Source organism: Bombus huntii, chromosome 10 (assembly GCF_024542735.1).
Source record: "Bombus huntii isolate Logan2020A chromosome 10, iyBomHunt1.1, whole genome shotgun sequence".
NCBI lineage: Eukaryota > Metazoa > Arthropoda > Insecta > Hymenoptera > Apidae > Bombus > Bombus huntii.
In genome coordinates this window covers 7,174,284-7,199,201 of record NC_066247.1, presented here as the reverse complement: position 1 = coordinate 7,199,201, position 24,918 = coordinate 7,174,284, and the positions used below count along the sequence as shown (strand labels likewise).

General features: G+C 38.0%; 2 protein-coding genes and 1 long non-coding RNA gene across 20 annotated transcripts in view; 2 read left to right on the top strand and 1 right to left on the bottom strand.

Moving 5' to 3' along the window:
- The window catches only part of LOC126869938 (max dimerization protein 1-like), a 231,172-nt gene extending 216,836 nt beyond the window's left edge, over positions 1–14,336 (top strand). For 8 of the 9 annotated variants that reach the window (XM_050627172.1, XM_050627178.1, XM_050627177.1 and 5 more), the window contains exons 7-8: positions 3,894–4,030; positions 7,023–14,336. In XM_050627172.1, coding sequence (XP_050483129.1) covers positions 3,894–4,030 — 137 coding nt within the window. In that variant the 3' untranslated portion in view covers positions 7,023–14,336. Of the gene's footprint in view, positions 1–3,893; positions 4,031–7,022 lie in introns of those variants that run through there. The other variant, XR_007691048.1, reaches the window with a different exon arrangement.
- On the bottom strand, positions 12,177–20,720 carry LOC126869946 (uncharacterized). Of its 3 annotated transcripts, none has more exons than XR_007691051.1 (2): positions 14,394–20,720; positions 12,177–14,162 (listed from the first exon to the last, which is right to left on the bottom strand). It is a non-coding gene; the product is annotated as an uncharacterized LOC126869946 (long non-coding RNA). The 3 variants fall into 3 exon arrangements; XR_007691050.1 differs by having other exon boundaries at positions 14,400–20,720; XR_007691052.1 differs by having other exon boundaries at positions 12,177–14,159; positions 14,400–20,720.
- Positions 20,721–22,260: 1,540 nt separating this feature from the next.
- Positions 22,261–24,918, top strand: part of LOC126869904 (nicotinamide/nicotinic acid mononucleotide adenylyltransferase 1) — a 29,976-nt gene continuing 27,318 nt past the window's right edge. For 7 of the 8 annotated variants that reach the window (XR_007691047.1, XM_050627053.1, XM_050627056.1 and 4 more), the window contains exons 1-4: positions 22,261–22,594; positions 22,956–23,365; positions 23,450–23,551; positions 23,625–23,791. Coding sequence is in view for 7 of the 8 variants with exons in the window: in XM_050627053.1 (XP_050483010.1) it covers positions 22,276–22,594; positions 22,956–23,365; positions 23,450–23,551; positions 23,625–23,791 (998 nt within the window). In the remaining variant the exon portion in view is untranslated. Of the gene's footprint in view, positions 22,595–22,955; positions 23,366–23,449; positions 23,552–23,624; positions 23,792–24,877; position 24,918 lie in introns of all 8 variants that reach the window. The other variant, XM_050627052.1, reaches the window with a different exon arrangement.

Here is a 24,918-nt window from a genome sequence, read left to right as displayed (position 1 = left end):
AGATCTCTCATGTACAATCCTCGTGACGCGCAGTCGAACTTTTACGTAGTATACCGTGCTTCCTAATCTGAATATTCTGTATTTCATCCATCGTCTCTCTTTATTCATGCTTTGATATAAACGTTCTGTTCACTGATATTCGTCGATTACACGAATTTTGTCTCCTGCAATAAAGAAAAGCATTGGAACAGACCGCACGTAAATTTTTGTGAAAAAATCAACTTTTTTAGGACGGGAATTAAAATCAATTTATTTGGAACGAGGGGTTGGTGCTTGATTAACTGAACTTGTCCCTATTGAATCCACTTATCTGAACGTGAACTTCAATTATTCGAATGAGAAATTGTGGGTACTGTGGAGTGGAGAATCAGTGAACAGTAGACCTTCGCTTATTGGCCGATTAACTGAATTCCAGACTATTGAATCCGCTTAACGTGAACTTTTCTTTAAATAAATTTGCATTAACTATTCTATAAAAACTGTTATGTGAACTTATCCGGCTATATAAATGTCTTGCATCTATATATACAATTATGTTTTGAGCTTCTTATCATATGTATTTAGGTTTGCATGACCCAACCAATTTTTTATTTGAAATGAAACTGAAATCAGATTTCTTAGGTGGATTTATTTTTACACGTATCGTAGTGTATTTTAATGAACATTTTTCCAGATCCTTCAGTAAGATACATAATTAACGCAAGGTTTTTATAAACACAATAGAAAGGTTAACAACAACAGGCTAACAAAGGCCTTGCGCTACTTTAATTCACCACACATACGAGTTAGCGTTAAGGAAACACGTTTGAACGAATTAAAAAATCGTTGGAACTAAAAATCTCACAATTACGGTTAGAACGTATACTATCTTTAGATCGTTTACCATTATTGCTAGAATGAATTAACTAACCAAACTATAAATGCATCCATGTATTTTCTGTCAATCTGATCTCGAATTTTAACGTACTATGTCTCCTCTACAAAGAATCCCAAAAGAGATATGTTTCTATAATTTATAACGATAAATAATAAAAGGAAAAATTATTTCTACTAACCCAAGAAATTTCAATATTGAAGGAGTTGATCATTTCATATATATATGTCGTCCGCAAGAAATCTTTAATTTTATCCTTTTATTATATCCTCTTTACAGAAACACATAGAACATAATTTCTAAAATTAATAACCAATCAAAAGAAAAATGATTTCCCATAATCTAAAAAAATTCAATCCTAAATAAAGATGTTGATCATGTCATATATCGTCCAGGAGGCTGAATTATAATGCGTTATATCCCCTTCACAAAAACATTAGAAAAGTTTTGCATTTCCATCACCGATAATTAATAAAAACAAAAAATTCCTCATCTAAAGAAAAATACGATCTTGAAAGCATAATCGCGTCGTACATTGTCGAGGAGCACCAACTTCTAATACTCTCGACGACGATATTTGTGCACGCCGCGCTCGTCCAATCTCACGTACGATATACGAACGATGAACAAGTTTCGCTGACTGCACCCTGGCCGTGGTAGAATTCGGCGAACGGCTTCGATACTCGGCTGGAACCGGCTCGAGAGAAAGGTCGAGGGTCGGTCGATCCGCGTCAAACTAGTTTAACGAGACTTTGATGCGACTCCCACTTGCTGGTCGCGGGTTACGATTCATAAAATCCCATGCACCGAGGTACAACGACCGACGAAAGTTGTTGCTACAGGTCAAGGAGACGCGCAATAAAGGGTGGCCGGATTTTTTCGGCACAAAGGACGCTCTCATACCGGTGGATGCCCGTTATCCGGTAGTCTCTTATTCCCTTCAATAGGGAGAATAAGTTGCGCGCGAGATGCTTTATGGTTATTGCCCAAGGTATTTTCGGATAACGCCACAAGGTGGCCCAGGAATAGATTTATCATCTTTGGCCGGGAAGTTTCGCGAACCGTCGCTCTTGGGAGCTTTTCCGGACGAGAAAAACGGCGACTATCGAGCTAATTTGTAATCGATGATTTTGTGATGTCAATTTCTGTCTCGTTATAGATATATACCCGTGAACAATTTCTGCAAGCGAAATGATTTATGGTGATTTTTACGACCTTTCTCCGGCCCTCGAGCGACCTTTAGTGTCAATGACGCGATCTCTGAACTTCCAATAATTTGATGTGCCAATGGTGCGATCTTGCAAACTATCCTTAACGTTAGAATGAATTTTGAGTATCATATTTACGAGCTTGGTAATCTTCTTTCATCTTTGAATAAGGTTAAATGTCACTGACACGACCTGGACAATCGCCTTCATCTTAATGTAACTTTGGGTATACTTATAATACAAACTTTGTAATCATCCTTGGCCTTCGAACGAACTTTAGTGTCAAAGATACGACCTCGTTAACCTTACGTGATCGTGAAATGGCCTGAGGTGACATTAGAACAAACTCTACGCTTAATTCTCTTTCCCGCTTGAAAATAATTTTTTGATGTAGAATACCGAGAAGGTAGACAAAGAGGAATAACAGTTTCTCGTTTTATACCATCTCAAACGATCAATACATTGGAATAGCCAAGGTATCATTTTCAAACAGCAAATTTGGAAGATCTAATCTGAAACTCTGCACGATACACTCTCGAAACCTTCTTTTTGCATCTCAGACATCTCTTAACATTCTAGAATCTACCCGTGATACCACTTTAATTGAACAAGCGCGCTAAATGCGCGTGGTTCGACTCGAAGAACATTGTCGAGCAATCCTCGTTATTGTACTTTTGCGCGATTAAATCGACCGGTGTTGTGGCGAACGTGTGCCAAGCGTGAGGGTGTGAGGATTACACAGAATCAACGGAAATTCGCAAGGGTGGCGTGGATTCAGAGAGGGGTGGACGCGCGTGCATATTCGATGAGAGCGCGCTTTCGCGAAATGGTAAAATACGAAAATTGGCTGATATTTCGGGAACGGGATTATTGGACAGCGTACACGTGCAGGAAAAGCCTGTGACGGGCACAGCACGTGTACCGGCAACGTTTTTCGAAAACGGGTTGCCGCGCGTGTACGCCACGCCGCGTTTCTATCGATTGCGACAGAATCCACGCGGACACCCCCGGATCGCCGGGGATTGTTGCCACGCGCTTTATATTTACGAGCCACAGCTGTCCGATCGCGTCTACAATTTACTACGAAGCGTCCTGTGCACCTGCGTTTTTTAAATTATCTAACGAGCTCGACGGTCTGCCTCTGCATCACCGCGTATGACACGACCTGTTCGATCTACGACGCTCTTTCCGTATTCGTTGGTTTACTCCGTTTTTAACCTGAAAATTTGCATCAGCAATTGCTGGTACAATAGGACCTCGTTTATTCCGAATTAGAGATTGATTTTGAGACTTTTAATCAGATTTTATCTGTTAATATTTTATCTATAGTACTTAATAAACCTCTTAGAAAAAGAGATACAGTGGCTAGAAGAAAGATACAGGCACATACTTTTAATGCTTCCAATGAAGCATTCTTTTATCAGCTTCTGTATACTTCATCTTCATAGCACTGGATTTTTGTAATGACACGCGAATGCTGCTAGATGACACGAAGTTTCATATACTTGAACCTAATTGATTAATATGTATATGTTATTATAAATGCATCTTTCGTGGCCGTTGCATATTCGTAGGAATTCATTGGCTATAAGTATAGAACAGTAAGATAGGAGCATCAGCTATGTTTCAAGAATGATTTCTTGCACGAAAATTCGAAGTTGAAAGTTGGAAGTATAGAATAAATCTTGTACGCTTCAAACTTCGCTTCAAACAACATCCAACTGGAAGATAATCCTACTATTTGGCATTTAAGAAACGAAGAATCTTTCGCGGAATGTTATTTATGTGTTTCTTTCGCTTTATTATTGCAGATGAAGTAGACGTGATCGGCTATACGAGCAATCAATCGGACACCGATGATCACAGCAGTGTGCAGAGCAGCAGCGATAGTGGCGTTGCAATGTCCACCTCCAGGCTGACACTTTCCGAAATGATGGACAATCTTTAGGTAGATATATCTTTTATAAATTCAAAATTATTTAATTAACACCTTAAGCATCGTAGAATACGAAAGTTTTTCAACCAATGATCCTTTACGATTTATATTCTGTCTTCTAATATCTAATTCTAATATCGATCGAAGAAATGAAATAGTTCTTCTATGTAGAAGCACTAATTTTATTTCAACGTGCAATTAATTTTTACTCCCCCTTAGCTTCTTTTACACGCACCAAATTACCTCTTTCTTCGATCAATAATTTGTCTATTTAATTACAAAGATTCAACAACAGTACCGAAAAATGAAAAAAAGCATTCAATAAGAAAATTTTATGCGGAGAAGAACAACATAAGAAAAAAGATACTAAATTACCAAGCACGTTAATCTTTCGCCTGCGCTAAAAAACGATTATAATTTTTAATGTTCGACTCGTTACCGACGTTGCTGACCCAAATCACCGCGAATCAGATTTTCTGAATATCGCATTCGCAGGAAGTGTTCACAAGTATTGGTCCGCATTCAGAACACGCTGTCGAGGGCGTAAATGCCCTTTCAACTCGTGTTTTTTAGCGCCAATTATATTCAGAATGCGGCTGGCAACAACGAACCGGTAGCCAAACCGTTCTTCTTTTTTTCCGTCTCCTCTCTCTCTTTCTCTCTCTCTCTCTCTCTCTTTCTCGCCTTCTCTTTGTTGCTCTCTTTTCCTCTCGCGGGCCAACGATATCAAAGTCACGTTCTAAATTTAATAGCGTTAAAAGCTCGAGTTGAAAGAGCATCCTTAACAGCACCTTCTGAATAGGAGCCATTTTGCAAACGCGTATACAACGTGGATATCGTAAACGCGAATGGTCGGTGCACAAGAACTCCATTTTTAAGCTTCATTTTTTCTTTCTGTTGCTGCAAACCTTCGGATAATAACCGTGAGCCCGGCATATACTTGAACAATGCGCCTTTCACGACCTCGAAACGCTTCCGTGCGAATTACCCCGCACCAAGTTTTTACGTAAGATTCGATTAATGGAATTGTCGATGAAGATGTTCCGTTTTGTATTTTCCTTCGGGAATTTTTTGATTGAAATTCAATATCTTGATTAATCATTCTACGAAATAATATGCAGCGTGGTCCGTGCAATATTTGAAAGATCAATCGGATATTTTGGACCATTTGACTATAATCTGTAACGAGTATAATTGCTCTTAACAAGTTTCTGATTTAAGAGATGACGAGTACTTTGTCTATCTTTCATAGACATATTCTGTATAGGTACGTAAACGAAAATAACAGACCTAAAGATAAGATAATTTATTCTATAATTTATCCGGTTAACACTGTAACAATCAGCTCTGAAACAAAATTTAATCTCAATAAAAGCCTACGTTAATTTTGCCAAAGCTACTGTGTCCTTTTAGCAGTCGTAGAAGAAAGAAAACAAACTAATATTAAATGGAATGGAACACGCTGTATATTCGTGCTAATAATTATTTATTATTGAATAGCAATCGTGCAACGGTTCAAATAAGAAAAAAAAATAATGTTTCCTACATAAAATACAGGAGAGAAAAAATTGTAGTATACATACGATAAAATGAAAGGGAGATAATCAAACGCAGGCGGAAAATTAACTGCTCGAAAAAGAAAAAAGTACATAGTTTGCATGCTTGCCTAACGCCATTTTCCCATAGCGTATTCGTAATTATCGTAGCCATATCTTACGATAAACTAGCGGGTAAAAAAAGAGTGAAAAAAGGGGGAGAAAAAATGTGCAATATCCGAGGCAACACGCGTCGTGTCGAGCAGTGTAAAGATAAAATAAAGTAAAGATACATCACGATGTAATAAAAAATATCATGCTGCTCCTTGAATCATTTCCTTGAATATTTCGTTTTTTTTTCGGAATACAATGCCGCGAAAAGGAAATGTTTGAAAAAGAAATCGAGTTTATTACTGGTGGAAACACGTGGCTTTAAGCGATGTTGCGAATTTAATTTTCCTGCCGGTGTTGTTCTGAAATACTTTAAGATTCAGGGAAGAGAATAATATTTCCGTTAAATGGGCCTGTACTGAAAACAACGATTAAAAATAACGAAAGAGAAAGGGGTAATACTGACAGCTGTTTTAATCTGCAATTTTCATTCCGTTCTTTGAAGAGTTTTTCATTCCGCGAATTGAAGTTACTTCATACCGTATTCTTTCAAATATAACTTTAACATTTATATTCAGCCCTTTGCATTTAGAAAATTTCTTTGCTGGCTTGCAACACTTTTTCACGAAATTTCTCCACTCTGAATCATACGCTCAGAACAGTTCACAGAAAACTTGATTTAAAAATATAACTTCGTAAGAACATTTTTCCACTTCGTGTTTCCAACGTGCAACAAATTTCAGAATAACAAGTTCTATGAGGAAGCGTTATCGCTACCGTGGCTTTCGAGAATGCAAAGGGTTGAAAATGAAAAGATAAAATCTCTGCCTTCTCTTCTAGAAACACAATCTAACTATGGAAAATATTGTTAGCTGCAAGAAATCTTTGAATATTCGTGAACTGAACTGTATTATTCATTTGTTAATATTTGGTGATAGAAACGAGAATCGTCTTTAAGCAAAATATCACGCAGTTTAAAAGTCAAGTACGTGAATATAATAAACTGTAAATTGTTCCGCGAACGCTGCCTGTCGCTATAGTTACACAGAATAAATCCCTCTTATGTTACATCGTGATGTATCTTCACCTACGTTATCACGCACCCGTCAAGCGTGAATTGAATTTCACCGCGAACGAAAAAAGAACGGTTGTTCTCGGTTTCTCGCGAAATATTTACCGAAAACCTGTCAGAATGTAAATCTCTCGCTTTTTTTTTCACAATCGTAACCCGCCACCAGAACTAACATCGCGAGGTTTGAGAGGGAGCGAAACGCGTAGAAAAAGAGGGTGGTGAAAAAGCAGCTCGGAGATCCTCGATAAACAAAATTCTCACGTCCGTACCTCTGGGCTATTTGCAGACAAAGAGGTGGCGCGGTGGCGGCGGAAGAACGTGGAGGGAGAGCATTTGAGGGCGCAAAAGAGCAGAGGAGAGCAGAGGAAGAGGAAGAAGCGATGGAAAAGAGGGCGAGGGAGAGAGGAACAGGAGGGAAAGAAGAGAAACGCACGTGAACACGACAGGGGAGGAGAGGGGGAGAGTCGGGGTGGAAGCGGCGGAAAAACTTGAAGAAATGGAAGAAGAGAGAAGAACGAAGGAAGAAGCCATCCAAGCGTGCGAAGATCGACGGCGTGCGAAATATCAACTCGCGTACACGCACTTACGCACCAACCCCTTTGGTGCACTCTCGTAGGGTCGCGAGACGCGCACCGCGACGCCCAAGCAACGGGCGTTCAAGAGGCGACATCAGCGGTGTGTACGCGCGTGTACATACGTACAGACTTCTAGCTGACGCGGGTGGTCTCTGCGAGAGAAGAACGAAGCGTGGAAGAAGAAGGAAGGAGTGAGAAAAACGACTTCGAACAACAAGTTGAAGGATCGCTAGACACGAATGTAGAAGATCGAAGAATAGGGGCAGAAGGAACAGGGACGCGTCGCACTTTGGCGAATTACGATAGAACTTAGGTTCAATTAGAAACTGATTATCGCGAAAGAAGAGATCAATGACGGATGTAACCACGTATGTAAGGAGACGTATGTAATTCGCGTGCCTCGCGATAAATAATGAAACGAGAGAAAGAAACGCGAGAAACGAGCGTAAAGCAATCGAACGTCACGTGTAAATTGTGGATCGAGTATTGTACATATTTTTAAGGGAGACTAAATTTATCGAGCGGAGAGCACGGTGGAGAAAGTAAGAAGCGAATTTCGAGCGTTTCTTTCTCGACACGGAACCATCACGGAGGAAACGGCGTTTTTTAAAGAATCGGGTGATGTCGATCGGAGAACGACGATCGATCAGGCGCGAGAGATCGACGAGTGACCGGTCGCTGCCACTGATCGATCGGGGTTAGACGAAACTCGTGGAAATTCTAATAATATGCGCGCGCTGGCGCGAAACAGCGCTTCCACCACCATCTTTTAGAAGCTTCGTCGATCGACCCTCGTCTCGGGTCTCTTTTCGTATAATTCAATGTGTAAAATTGAGCAATACCTTCGTGATGGGTCTCGAGGACGCGTCCAAGTAACTGCAAACACGCACGATGCATTTGAAACTGACCGGGTAGGACAGAGAATATTCGCCGCTCTATCTTTTCCGAGATGTATGATTTTTATCGCTGCCGCTGTCCGCTTCCGATCGCGGAAGGCTCGTCCAGGGTGGGCGATTTGATTTTGCGAGTTTGTTGTTTTCGCTTCCGACGGGAGGAGAGGCGCCACGCTTCTTTGTTCGCGCTTCGACGATGGCGTCGTGGAACACGCGTCGTCGACTCTACTCTTCATAAAAGCAACTCCATTCGAGTGTATGCCTACCCTTTGGAAACAATGGAAAGAAAGGGATGAAAGAAGCGGAGGAAGAAAAGGAACAAGGAACGTTCGCGAGGGAAGCACACGAACGATAGGCAGCGCGAACAGCGAGAAGCAACGTTTTCACGTGTCGGTTCCACGACGATCCTCGATCGTCTGCCTTTTGACGATCGTTATTAAACTAGGAGCGCCTTTGGTGTACTCCTCTGCGGAAGAAGAGCCTTCATTTCCGTCGCGTTGTACAGTCTGCGTGATCGCGCGTACCAAATAAGAAACAAAATGCTTGAAAAAAAATATAAAAAAATAAAATGGAGAAGATGCAGAAGTGTTTGAAGAGAGGAATGAGTAGGATGTCTACAAACGTGAAAAAGGGCAAAAAGGGGAAGAAAGGTGGAGGTAGCAGCAGCTGCTATGGAAGATTGTACATCGAATTAGTAAAATCAGGGATGAAACGAAGTTAGGAAGCACGGATGGGACTATTATCGTTCCAAAACAGGGGAGACTGAATCACAAGCCTGTCGACAAATTTCTTCGGGAATCCTACGGTTAATTAACGAAACCGAAAGACCTTCCACCTTTCGAAGGATACACGCGAGTGTATGACCTATACGAAATAACGAGTCGGCAGGGATGGATAGATACAGAGAGGGAGGAAAACACGAAGAAAAGAAAGGAAACGAGATCGAAGTAAAAGCGTACACACTTCTAAAGTAAGAACACGCATATGCATACACACACGTACACACATACACGGACACATGTGAGCACTCATTACATACGCGTACACAGAGGATCCTCACGAGAGTTAATTAAAAAAAAAAAAAGAATTAAAATAACCTGAAAAAAAGAAGAGAAAAAAAGTGAGAAAAATAAAGAAGTACCACGTATACGTGAATCGTAACGTAACGATTCTTGTATAATTAAGGGGAGTGAGTCACCTTTGATGGTGGAGACGGTTCGTGTAATCTTTATTACGTGATAAGTAAACATTTAAACATCGTTTCGTTGTAACACACGCATTCAAAGAGTACAAATTCCTGTTAAGTCCCTCGTTGGTTGTTCGAGGCTTGAACCGGCACACTACCTGTTGTTGTTGAGCGATCACGCGTTGTTGTTTCCATCCAGAGCCACGGAATCGGCGTTTCTTTAGGGTCAGGAGTGGAGAAGAAACGGTAAGGGAAAGAGCAAGACGCGAAAATAGGAGACGAAGAAGGGTCCCGAGTGTCAGGTATAAAACAGGGAACAATGTTTCTGGTGTGCGTGAGAGAACGATGGAAGAGAAAACTAATTAGGATGAACGTCGTAGCGGAGAAGATTTTGGAAGAAAATAAGGTCGTACAAGGGTCCAAAGAGGTCCGGGGAACGGGATCGATCGATGCGTAAGCCTGTTACGCGACAGGGATCGCTTTGATGAAGAAAAATCGATCGTCTAATTATAACTCGAAGTTTTCACTTTGCGGCTCGAGTGAAACTTCGTGGAGAAAGGATAACCGACGACGATCAACGGCTCGTGTTCCACCGTTTCTCGTGTTTCTTGACAAGGGGCACGCTGGATCTCAGCAACGATCGTTTTATGGATATCTTAATTGGCATAGCGGCGAAATTCTAATCCAAAAGATTGTTCATCGATGGTCGTACGAGCTATCGGAACTGGACCGTAGATCGTTCGGTGTCAAAATTGGAAACGAAGGGAATTAGAAGATTATATTAGACTTTTGAATTACTCGCGACAGGTTGATACAAAAAATCGATCCACGGCCCCTGGATCGAAAACAGCGAGGCAGCAGTTGTTCGAGTCGAGTTTTCTGGCTAGGTTTACGCAGACCAGATAGACTGATTACCAAACGTAAACGAGTGATCTCTGATTTAAAAAGAAACGAAGAAATAAAGAAAAAAAAGAAAAAAACGAAAAAAAGCAAAACACAAAACGGTTTTAAACGGCGGTTAGTTTGTAAGAAAATAGCAGAAAAAAATGAAGAATAAAAAGATTAAAAAAAAAAAGAGAGATTACGCGGTATAACCTTTCGCGAGAATAGGATCTCGGGGTGGGGTAAAACAAACCGAATCTGGAGAACGCGCGTTTTCTCGCGGAGAGTGCCCTCGGATTTTTTACATGCGAAACAAACAATCTGACGATACTTCGATGAGCGTAATCGTACATTTTAAGGTGGAAATGTCGATGTAAAAATTAAACAGAGACGACGAAGACGAAAATTCGTGTCGATCGAATTGGATTGTCAGTGGAGGAAGAGGCGGAAACAGTTTTTAAAACGCGAACGACAGTCAACTGGAAGAAAAGAAAGGTACTTTCGGGGATCGAACTTTGTACAATGCGAAGGAATGGAGAAAAACGAGCAAGATAAGAGCAGAGATCATGGTCGAAGTCTCGAATCCTACCAGGAAAGCGACCAAGCCGAATGAAATATTTTCAGCAAGGCAAGCCGCGACTTTTTAATATTAAACATAAATGATACTCCCGTACAGTCGTTGTTGTATCAACAATCGACCTTATTCTATAGCTGAAACGCAATCATATTGGTTGTTGCAGAAGATTTACCGCGGCCGTGTATACACATCAAATATAAAACGGTAGGACTCGAGATCGACCAGCAAGATGGGAAAAAAGGAAGCGAGGAAGAGAAACGATCAGGTTGGAAAGGTCCTCGGATGTCCTCTTGGAAAGTTTAGGCGATCGACGCATCCAGATCGTTTCTACTTCATTGGGAAATCTCACGAAAATGCCTTCTTCGCGATGCATCTTCCTTTCGAACTTTTATCGAGAAATAGTCAAACTTCCGGCAATACTTGATCTTTTAATATATTAGAATTTACTCTGTTTATTGAAATTTTAAGAAATATAATTTTTTCTTTTGTAGATGTTGCGAATAAGTTTGCAGCTCAATTTTTATCGTTCCCTTTTCTTTTAAATATCGTATCGTGAGCAGGATTCAAGCTGAAATTTCTAATGTGATCACGTTGCTTTATCGATGATCGTGTTCGTGACGATCGAATCGCGACGCATCGCTCGATCAATAATAGGGAGACATATCCAATTGTTTCTATTACCTCGTTGGTAATTGCTTGCGTTCATTTTCGTTTATATCTGTTTCATTCTCGTTTAATATGTCTTGTTCGTTGGCTGTCGTTCGTGAAGTTGTCAAGAAAGGTACGAACAATAAGAAACAGAACGGAGAAATGAGAGAGAAGAGAACTAAACGCCGTTGATTTTCGACAGAGAGTATGATTAGGGTAACCTTCGATTCACGACCGACGAGTTTAGATGTATCTTTTTCCTTTTCTTTTTTTTTTGTTTTTGGTAAACGATGGGAAAACTAATACAAACGGAGGGAGGGATAGGAAAAAGAAAAGATGAAAGAAAGAAAAAGAGAAAGGATGTCCTTTTAGAAAGATGTGAACCAAAAGGGTAAAACGATAAACACCAAGAAGAAAGATATAAAAAGTGGGAAAAGAGGAAAATACAAAAAAAAGAGGAAAATTAAGAAAGAAGGAGCATAAATTACATAAAAAGACTACAAAACTAACAAAAAAGAAAAACCTATTTGGAGAAAGTTGATGAGTGGGATAAAGAACAAATAAAAAATAAATTAACGATTTCACAAAGTAAGAAGTTTCATTAAGTGATTATTAAACGGTGAATGTCTCTTCAACGTGTAGATCGTTGATGAACGCTCCTTCGTGAAAGTTATAGCCCTTTTTTTCTTTTCTCTTTTTATTTTATTTCTTTCTTTCTTTTTTTTTTGTTTCCTTCTCTAATTATACTCTTTTCCACTTATTTTTTCTCACAGTCTTTCCACGCGTTCGTGAACTTTTATTTTCGTTTCGTCGTTGCCATCCAGTCGTTGTACGTGCCGTAAAATATCTCTTACGAAGAAACACACATACACATGAAATAAATAAGAAAACAAAATAAAAAACACAAAAAAGAAAAAAAAATGAAGAAAAACGATGGATCTTATCGTTTTTTGATCTGGGTTCGTAGTACCTTGTAGCGAGATAAAGATGTATGTATTCTATATATTAAACTGGGACGTACTCGCCCGATGTATTGTGATTTATTTTTACCCGTCAAAATCGATGAAAATCAGAGAAAAACCAAGAAAGACAAGAATCACGAAATGGGCATAACCGACAATGTGTCGACGATGTTTCATCGATGTTGATTTCCTGATAACTGAACGTGACGCTCGCGTGTTTCTAAATCATCCTTGAGCTTCAGCTTTATAATTATTTTCCGAACTATATTCCTCGTTCTTCAATAATTCCACCAAAGTTAGCGTTAAATATTACGTACCATGAATTTGCAAATTAACAAATCTATGAAGCTTGCAGTCAACTGTTCGCCATCTAATTTCGATCGTTACAACGTCGAACGCCTGGCACCAAAAGAAGGAAGATAAGAAAACGAAGAAAAAGCAGAACATTGATTGAAATAGCCAGCGATCACCAGATTCTGTTTCAAAGATATATCGGGCCAGTCTGTTCCCAAGAAAATGTGATATTAAAATTAACACGAGAGAGGGGAAATACGGGAAGCAGAGAAACCGGGGAGGATCAATGCTAGAGGGAGAAAGGGCAAAGAGAGAAAGAACAGAGATGGTGGAGGAAATTTTCGAGTTTTCAAGAGAGGGTTGGCGGTTGGAACGAGGGGGCGGGAGGTCGTAACAAGAAAGATCGATGCACCAACGTATAGGAAGAATTGCCTCAGGCGCGTATGTGAGGAACGTAGATTGCTATGAAAGGGATATAGAGACAAAGTTAGGGCGGTGGAGCGTAGCGTAATTAGCGTGAATGGTTTATCGCGAATGACGGTTTGGGCACAGATCACAACAGCAGCAATATGAATTGATGCAGTATTGAACTGACGAAACGAACGACAAGAAATAATGCAACAAACTTGTTACTCCAGCCGCTAGAAATATATGTAAGATGTATAATTCAAACGACGATATGCAAAAGCTGCGGTTCATTCTGAGCTCAAGGGTGTCGCGAACTTTTATTCGATCTCACCTCGGTGTCGTTTCGAGCGATTCGTTCGAATTCTTGCCGGATTCGTGCGTTATAAATAATTAGCGACACGTGTCATACGATTTAATCGGATCGTACGAAATTTCGTACACGTGACACCTGACACGATCGATCGATTAATCCGGGATCGATGAAGATGAGGATCGAACGAAAATCATCGAGGTGACTGGGTGATCTTTTCTCGCATAAACACATACATATACACACACACACACACGCCCCGCCTCCCCTCTCCCCTCCTAAAAAAAGAAGGAAATCAGCGAATTAAATCGCGAAACGCTTGAGCTCACTGTACGTGTTGCGCGGCCCTCAATCTAACGTTTAAGGAATCTTTAAGTAATACTTGATCGATAACTAAGAATAAAAATAAAAAAAGAGATGAGATAAGGAGGAAAAATACAAATATGAAATAATAATGAAAAAAATGGGTGTTATTTTTAGATGTCTATTAGATTATCAGAACCAGAAAAACTAAAGGATAAAAAAATGCTTAAACATAAAAACGAATAAAAAAAAGTGAAGAAAAACCTACTATTAATACTACTACTACTACTACTACTACTACTACTACTCTACTACTACTACTACTACTACTACTCTACTACTACTACTACTACTACTACTACTACTACTACTACTACTACTACTACTACTACTACTACTACTACTACTACTACTACTACTACTACTACTACTACTACTACTACTACTACTACTACTACTACTACTACTACTACTACTACTACTACTACTACTACTACTACTACTACTACTACTACTACTACTACTACTACTACTACTACTACTACTACTACTACTACTACTCTGCTACTACTACTACTACTACTACTCTACTACTACTCTACTACTACTACACTACTACTGCTACTACTACTACTACTACTACTACTACTACTACTACTGCTGCTGCTGCTATTACTTCTACTATTATTACTACCGTACTTGTAATAAGGATTTAAAGAACATAGGAACTTAGTTGATGCGATTTCACAAATGATGCAACTTTTTGAGAAGAGCGTCCCTCTTTTTACGAATATCTGCACAGGACAGATCCGACCCGTCCAGAGATATCTCATGTTTGCGTACGATATAATTATAATTACTCCCGACCAATAAATAAACAAAGCTAATGGATAAAAGATAAAAGAAAGAACCAGAAACGAAATTAAACAAAAAGAAGAGTAAGAACGAAAATGAACGATAGGATACGAAACAAGTAACAAGCTGCGAAAAAATAGAAAAAAAGAAATAACGAAAGAAATCATCATAACCGGAATCATCGAGCGTATTGTAGTTAATCCTTTGTACTTGTACGCTGGACGTGTCACGCAGTCCTGTGCAGGTGCGACTAAATAATCGTGGGCGTAAAAGGGACGAAGACGACGAAGGGCGACGAACGGTCTTTTTTTCTCCCTCCCAAAGAAGCATTGTGTCGTCGTCGTCTCCCTCCGTCGCGCTCAGGGACACCTTTTTCCTCGAGACGTTTTGCCGCTTTCATTGTTTAGATGATTACTATTTAACGACAAAAAAATAAAAAACAAGAAAATCGAAAATACGACGGAGATCGTCGGCGGAAGGAAGAGTAACGATGACAGAGGAGGGATAAACGAAAAAGAACAAAAAATGAAAAAAGGGGATCGAGACCAGAACCTTTTTAATGACCCAACACACGTCGCCGTTAACGTGTTCGTTATGTGCGAAATGGGCATTTCTTTTTCAGAGAAAACAAGATACCAAAAAAGTAAAAAAATGTTACAATGAAACAGACAAAAAACAACAAAAGACATTTCGAATAAAGGAAAAAAAAAATACACGAAGAATAACGGAGTGAAGGAGAGAGCGTGAGTGTTGTCTCCTGTTGCGCTCGACCCTGTGGTGATGTCTGTACATCGACCTGATTTGTAACTCGAGGATCGTCCATGCACTCGCGTAACGTCGATTTTTCCTTACGTCGAACGATCGAACCCCTTCGTTTAGAATAATCATCGGTTCCTTTCAGCTCGAAATTTCCAAGATCTTAATATATACGTATATCCCAAACTCGAACATAGTTCTTGACAACCAGAGATCCCAAAGATCTCTCTCAATACACGCGAACAAGGTAACCTAAGAGCGACCTTTGTCACCAAAGAGTAACCAGCCATATCGACAGCGTCGTTTCTGAATACTCTAACGAGGCAAGAAACGGTTCTAACGTGCCGGTACACTTGGTCTGCTCGCTTGGTGACGCGAACGAACCGACAACGCAGGTACTTTGAATTCGAGCCGGAGCTCGTCACGAGAAACTTCGACGCTGACGAGGAAACGATGATACGAGCACACAGGGTAACCGGAAACGAGGGAAAGAGAGTGGATGGTAAAAGCGTAGGTTTCACGGTGCCGACGTTGCAATCGCGCAATTGCCGCGTGGCGATACTCCTTCAGACGAAAAGTGCGGTCCTTTTCTCGGTCGTTGTTGAGCCACGTAAAACTGCCACGAACAAAAAACGTCTCTCTGGCCAGGCAAGGGGAGCAAAGGAAAACGGGGGGGGTGCGACGGGCACAGGGAGGAAAGGAGGCGACGAGAGCCGCGTAGACCAGGCAAGGACGATCCTCGAGAGGGTGAGCACACGAAGGGGATTTAAACCGACGAAACGGCTTGAGCGCTGGGAGAAACAGGGGTGTACAGGGGTGGGTACAGGGGGGAGAGAGAAACACGGGCAAAGGACAGGTGCGCGGGAGGTTGAACGGAAGAGGATATAGCCCACGCGAGAGATCGACGAGAATTTTCGTGGAAAGGTGCGGTGCGGATCGAACGAAAGAATGAGAGGGAGATGTGGCGCGTGCGTGCGTGTGCAAGAGGAACGGACAAAAGGGTTGAGGGAAGAGAGCAGGGGAACAGTGGAACGTTTATAGGGAGACGAAAAGCGAGTAAACGATGGTGGAAGAGCACGGTCCTCGGGAAAAGCCACGTTCGGCCCTCTCTCGTCGCGACGAGCATTTAATCAATGGTAGGGGATGCTTAGTGGACTTAATCTTAGGGAACTGACGAAAGAAAAAATGAGAGAGCCGACGAAGAAGGGGCGTGGAGAGGCGGAATCGTAGCGAACGTCGAAATTTTTGATTGCGTCGCGCGAACGTTGAGGATAAACAGAGGATGATAGAAGCGACGAAGAAAGGACGAAGTAGCGGTTGAGAAAGAGATTGGGCGGGGAGTTAGAAAGCATACGAAAGATACACTATGAAATATCAGGAGAAACATTTACGTAGAGTGAGAGAGAATGCGAGTAGGAGAGAGAGTGTAAGATTTTGCTGCGTGTTGCGGGGTGTATGTCGAAAAATTACGCACGAACTGAAATGCGAGCTGGACGAAATTAACGTGTAACGAAGCAGGAAAGGGAATTAGCAGAACAGTAACGAAAAGCGGGTGATATAAGAGAGATAATAAATGGAGAAGTTGTACTGAGGAGAAATAGGGGTGAATTAGGGAGAGAGAGAAAGAATGACAGAGAGAGAGAGAGAGAGAGAGAGAGAGAGAGAAAGAGGGAGAGTGAACGGGTGGAATGCGAAGCTAGCTTAAAAAAGGCACATTCTGTCAATTTGTCAATATTGTCATGATTCGATAATGGTCGATTGGTATGCCTACGATTGAACCTCTATTTACCGGGTGGATGTATGATGATTCAGTACGATTCTTATAATTATTATCATTATTATTCTTAATTAATTAATTGATTATCATTATCAATTATCATTAACAGTGCGAAAGTAGGAGTAATAAACCACAAAACAGAGAAAACAGGAAACCGATGATAAAGCAAAAACACAAAAAAAAAAAAAAATAAAGAAAGAAAGGCAACCACTTATATTATTGTACATATTTACTTGTAACTGCTATTCGTATTGCAGTGGTTTTGTTCTCTCAACAAATGATTTCCTCGATTCTGCGGGAAGAAAAAAAAAATGAATAAAATAAAATTTGTGTATTATTAAGATCCGCGAGTACGTTTCATTTTCCCACTGACCTGTCCTAAATTAGCCAATCTTAAATTACAGGAACAAAAGGTGAGAACAAGAATTTTTTCTTTATTTTCTTCGCCGTTTTACAGGGTTAATTTCCAGTTCGAAATTCAATTCAACGAACTTTTTTTTTTCTTACGCGATTGAGTTCCGCTCTTTCGAATTCGGGACGGTAATTTCACGGAATCGCGGCCGTTTGTGGTAAAATTGAATCCGTGCCGCGTTACATTCCTGGATCTTTTACGGCATCGAAGATAAGCTATCTATCGGCGTGCGCGACGATCTCGCGTTTTTATTTGTTCTTCGAAACGATTTACCTCTTCGGCCACCCTGTCCTCTTTCGAGCGCGAAAGATCAAACACGATACGCGCGTTCTGTCGCCATCTTGTGGATTTATAACCGTATCAGAGTATTGATTTCTTACTTGTGGGCAAAAATTACAGATACCGTCGCTCTTTCTTTCCTAGAAATGAGGGTTTCAATTTATTATGAGACGTAATCAAGTTGCAGCGCCGATACGATAACACGCACGGACCTGTTATCCTGCCAATACGCTGGATTATTGAATTATCCGAAAGTGGTTGCGTGTATCCGGGCTTAAGCGTATGTATAGCTTCGTTTTGCCGCGGAAACGTGTTTGCGTTTTGTAATATTCGGTTGTTTAATTCATGAAAGACCGAACAGTAAAGTAATCTATAGCAGTTACATAATCGCATCATTGAGAAAAGTAAATAAACTAATTTATGTACTGTTTTATCAAGGTAGCAGAAATGCATTAAAATTTTATTATAATTATATTTACATACATAGAAAAGATTATAAAAGAGATACGTTATCATAATACTTCTATTTCCTCAAATTTGACAAAATTGTTGGATCTAGATAGATGATAATAATACTCATTAAGATAAGCAGGCGATTCAGGAATCATATGTTTCTGTGAGATTTAAAAAATATAATCATAGAATTCCGTATGATAAGATAAGAAAATTAAAGCATTTAATTGCCGAATAAAAGCAGTCTCCGATTTTAAAACATAAAATAATCTCCAACGAGATATGATGTGCATACTCTCTGTATTCAAAGAAACAGTACATATCTGAAACAACTATTACTGGCAAGAAACTTGTGAAACAGTATGAAACCTCTTATGTTCGTATAATAATCGTTGTTTGATTTCAAATATTCAATAGCACTAAATTAAAAAATAATCTTCCTAGAAAACACATTGAAATAATATATTACATATACTACTTATATAAAATCTCCTATAAGAGATAGAATGAAATACATTTGATTAGAGTAAGTTTTTGTAATTTCATCTTAAGTGTCCTTCGCTTTAAGTTTAATATTTAGCATTTGACGCAATCCCCAAATAAATTCCATTTCATTCCTGTCAATAATTCCTATCAAATTCTCCAAAATTAGAAACTATCAGCAATGAACTGCGTATCACCAAGTCCTTATATATTTCTTTGGAAACATCAAAATCACCTGGAAACCGAAACAAACTTAGCAGCGATATTCGTTTCATTCAAATTCCACCTCGAAGGGAATGCAATCCAAGAGACGAGCAGAGAAAATCCACGAGAAATTCCTGACAAAAACGAGGGTTCATCCCCGGCTTCAATCTCAAGGAAACATGCATACTTTGGTGTTCCGAGTTGCGAGGCAAAGTCCGTGAGGACACGGCACGTAATAAGGTCTGGCAGAACGAATCGAGTTCGAAGGTGTGAGAGCTCGACGTCGGACCGAATCAACAGAATGGAAGAGAAGATCCGGGCAAAATGAACGAAGTGACGTCATTATACCGAGCTCGAGCACACAACGTGTCTCGCAAAGGAATCGTGATCCATGTCTGTATCGAGGTTTGTGACGTAATGACGGTGAAGCACGCGTTGCTACGCACCCCACTAATTACGAGACACCGAGTACAATCGGACCCTCCAAGCGAAATCCGGCCAACCTACGCCCTTCGAGCCTCGGTCTCCGGGCGACCGAGTTTCGCGGAACCATGTATCACGAGCACGCGCTGCTTAACGACACGTGGCTCGTTTCCGCATGGCCGATACCACCCTTCCGCCAAGGACGAGTCTACCTGGTCGAAAGTGTGTAGGCGAAGATGAAGATACAACGGAAGAGTGAATTGGATCTTGATGAAAGAAGGTTGCATTTGTTGGATTACATGTATCCTTGAGAGTTCACGGACTTGATTTCTGAAAATGTGAAAAATGATGTTTGGTAAAAGGTTGTAAGTGGAAAGGAGATTGGCCAGTAGAGTGGTCGAGTCTATGTAGAAGTTGCTTGCTTGATTTTTGAAGGGAAAATTGAAGAAAATAGATCTTTGTGGATGAAAAGAGCGAAATTTGAAGACCTGTAACGATAGTTAAACTTACATGTTTCTTCAATTAGAATCCTGTTTAGTCCATGGACGTTTTAGTATACTAAAGAAGACAAGAATTTTCCTATTTTAAATGATAATACCAATATAGCTTCTCACATTGTACTAATACATTTGCATATATAAAAAGTTAGAAGGTAAGGACTTTAGTTTCCCAATAACAGTGAAATTATGTCCTCAATTAATTCACTAATTATTTTAAATGAAGTAAATTTTCAATTTTGTGCAGCTACAATATCCACGCGTTGATATTTTGGTATTTTAGAATTTAAATGGAAATACTCTTTGAAATAAATCCCACGTAACAATAATATAAATGAAAATTTTAAAAAATATGATTTCGCTGAAAAGCACATAAAATAAAAAACTATTCTGGGTAGTTGACAGAATGAGAATAAGTAAACAGTGTCTCGCTTAACGCATCCTCTACTACTAAATCCATCAGTGGAAGGGGTATACAAGGGACGTGTACCTATCCTTCCCATGATTTCCGTCACTTCGTCAAAGTAGAATAGGTCAACCGAGAACATATAGTCAGTGGTATAGCCACGATTACTATCATTATCGTATATAATATGGGAAATTATATACTTTAACAATAAACTTCATCGATTATATCAAAATATTTCTATTCGATATTTGCGTTTATCTTATTTTGCAATTCATATTCAGACACCACGGGAAAAGAGCAGAGAACGGCAACCGAACAAGGAGTTCAATTCGACTATCAGAATAGTATTATGGTCTTTCTGCATATTTTATGGACTGTTGGTGTATGTCCTATATATTATAATATGTTTTTATATTATTTTGTTGCTAAGAAAAAAAATTATCGAACAATTCTTCAAAGATTGATATTGTCTCGTAGATATTTTGTTTAGAAAGCGTTTTACAATTATTCAATCCCATAGCCAACTTTGCCAAGCCGTAATTTCTTGGCGTGGAAAATTTACGACTCACCTATCGCAGAATAATCAAGAACACCTTTCTGCCGCTAATATTACTGACGTTGCTGACTCATGCTGAAGATACATTCATAATAGTCTGAGTTGAACGATGTACATATATCACACAAGGAATCTGTTAGGAAATTTAATACAATTAGAATGTTCCAGAATTCAAAAAGTCAACTCTATAAGATTTTAAGTTTTAGTGAATTTATTACGCGGTTAACATATTGATTTCAAATAAAGAAAGAAATAGTCCACATTTATGTTACATTTCGTTATGAACGGATAATAAAGTAACAATGTATTAACAATAAAAATGCTATTACTTTCATATAACATGCAAAAAAAAAGGTAAAAATACGTACTCAAAAGTTTTCTGACGATACGGTGAATCGCACATTCAATTCTTTGATCATTCTGAAGCTGTCCCTCCAATGTATCGCAGACATCGATAATATCGATTGTACTTTGGCGCCTTCGAAATGTTCTCGCGCCATATATTTTACTGAATACTTGAATCAAATAAAGGTAATTCCTCAATAAATAGAAGTTAAGAAATGTATTATATTCATAATATATTGTAAAACTCATATAATATGTTACAAATTATTAATAAAATATAATATCAGCAAGAATTATTAATTAGATAGAAAAGACAAACTATTACACATGATATGCTCCTATGTTATTAATTTAATTGTTAATCAGTATTGGTTACGCATGACAATATTAGGGAAGGAGAAAGATATTGAAATTAATACAATACTCAATACATAATAATTATATGTTAAAAAGCTCTCCACGTTTATGATATAAAATTTACGATACCATTTTATAACCTATGTATGTTTAAATATGTATAATGATTTAGGAACACGTAATTGAAAATTAAACATTCAATATCATTTGCATTATTAAGTAATTATTGTTTTTACACTATATTAGCACAATTCTTGTTAGCATCAAACATTCCAATAGCCCAATAAATTATTTTAGGTCTATTATTTCTATATAGAAAAATTATTTAATCTTCTAAAGTTATTTATTACTAATACTTACATATAATTTTCGTAGATTTAAAACTTTCTATATGCCTAAAGTCTGTTTGTGTTGGTTTCTTTAAGTAATAAATAGATTGATAAACATCTTGATATAGATAAATTAGGATATCGATACAAATTATTTACTCTATTAAGTCAATACAGTAGATCGTTTCGAAGAGCCTCTTGAAAAGACAGGGTGATATTTCGACGTGCATCAAATTAATAATTGACTATCGTTTCGAAATCTCCTCATTGACTACAGTAGTTGCTGGCTTATATAAAAACTGATAAAATATAAAGATTATGCAATATGTAAAAGTTGACAAATTTTAAAGATTATTTAAGACGATCATGTTGAAAATAATATCTCAATTGACTCCTGTAGTAGCACCGTCTCAAATATGGCTGAAACATCAGTCAGTGTGCAGTCCGTACAGTGTGGTTGGATGTTACGGTGTCTCGTGTAACGATTTATCTCGTACTATTATTCAATCTAAATGTTCCGTGTCCTGGTTATATAAAATTACAAGAAGAGAGTTCCAGCAGTCAAGTAAACGTGCTGTCATCACATGCTGCGAGACAAAAGAAGAAAAAATGGCACCAACGCGTGTTATTCTTATGTCGTGTGGCAGTTATAACCCTCCAACCAATATGCATTTAAGAATGTTTGGTACATATATGTCATTCCTTATAATCAATATCGAGCCTTCATATAAACACAAAATTCTTCAATTCGTGTACAATATAGTAGACGAATTTTACGACATTTAAGATTTGTTGATTATTTGAACGAATCAGAACATTGTTAAGATAACACTGTGTAAACAATCCGAATTGGTGTTGTCAACGTTCACAAATAAGAATTATTTAGGATATGAAGTTTTAATCAGATTTGCAAATAAAATTTTGTATTAATAAACAAGTTCAAATTATTCATACAATTCTATCTTTCGTAGAAATTGTTTCACAATTGAAATATTAAATGTGATTTTCTTTTGATAATGTAGTAACCTTTTATTGGGAATTTACAGAAATTGCCAGAGATCATCTTCACAGAATGGGAACGCATATTGTGATTGGCGGTGTTATATCTCCTGTACATGATGCATATGCTAAGAAAGAACTGGCAAACGCAACGCACAGATGTGCTATGCTAAGATTAGCTTTACAAAACAGCGAATGGATTCGACTTAGTACTTGGGAAACTAGACAGAATGGTTGGACAAAGACTAGACTAAGTTTACAGTACCATCAAAATTTGTTGAACTCTGTGGTATTTGACTGGACTAATGTTAAACATAATGTATCAACGGAGGATCTGGAATGGATTCCAGAAAATGTAAAAAATAGTTCTGATCACACTCCAATTCAAATTAAATTATTGTGCGGTGCTGATCTATTAGAAAGTTTTGGAACTTATGATCTTTGGGCTGAAGAAGACGTAAGTAACACTTTTATTTATCTTATTTTGCTATTTATAATGTTTTGATAATTAAAGAAAGTTTTTATAATTTTATATTTGCAGATCGATGCAATTGTTGGAGAATATGGTCTGGTAGTTATTACAAGGGAAGGTTCTAATCCAAATAAGTTCATATATGATTCAGATATTCTTTCCAAGTATATGGTAATTGTCTTATCAACAATTGTTATATATCTTTTACATCAACCTAGTATTCTTATAATTAATTTCTATACAGCACAATATATATATAGTAACTGAATGGATTCCAAATGAAGTTAGCTCAACTAGAATAAGGAGAGCATTGAAACGAGGTGAGAGTGTCAGGTATCTCGTACAAGATTCTGTGATTGATTATGTCTATAAGCAAGGAATTTATGATGCAAAGTCAACAACATCGACAATGTGAGTTTAAACATAATTTCACTGAAACAATAGTTCACTTAACTAGTGGGAACTTAATAGTATGTCTTCCAGTAGATTTAAACAGAAATTTATTTTTATGTATTTTGTACGAAAAGAATATATTTTTATAGCATTCATATTCCTCATAGTTGGTGAGTTTAGAACATACAGAATTGGTTGATCTAAGATGTTGTAAAGTTTTTGTACAGTCATACACATACACAGTTGTATATTTTATAATTAAAATCTAACCCTGTTATTACTCAATAACATGAATGCATAACATAAGATGGATTATAATAATCAATATATTGGTTTTTAAATATATAAATATTTGAATATTGAATAAGAAAGGATATATGGAATTTTTGTTTTCTACAAAGTAGTTTTTAAAATATTTTATTCATAATATAAAGAATGTTAAAAAAATAATTGGTAGTATATAGATTTATTTTATAAAAAAATGTAATAATGTATTTTTCACAAGATACATATGATTACTAAACATACATGGACGATATAATGTAACTTAGAATTAGATATTAGATCTAGTCGATAAAAATATTTCAACACTAAAAATACTGTATTTTTATAAATTTTTCGAATTGTTTATTCGATAAATACTCATAAAGCAACAGGTGCCAAACAATTCTGAAAAGAACTTATTGAGTGTTAAAAGGGTTAACACATCTCGTATAAACAATATGCAGCAATATATTAGTCTAGTCTAAGAATTTTTTATTTATTATGTAAATCTAATCAGATCTATTTCCTAGTAACTCGACTGTAATTACAAATAAATTTTAGCAACTGCATTTTTTTTTTATTTAATTTAAATTGTATTCAATTTGCTAACGGTGGGGAAAGTATCGATTCACGGATAAAGGTAATTTTCCTTGCTTCATTCAATTCCCTTTACCATTCAGAACATAATTAAACAAGAAAATTAAATAACGAATTTACATAAATGTGACATAAATATCTCATTGTCAAGATGTAGTTCGATACAAAAAATTAGTGGAACAACTTTTCCCTGAATCGGACTTCTACCAAGCATTAAGTTAACGAAGACCATATAAAAAATAGTGTCTTGTTTTTCACGCTGCCAATCTACTTGGACACTGAAG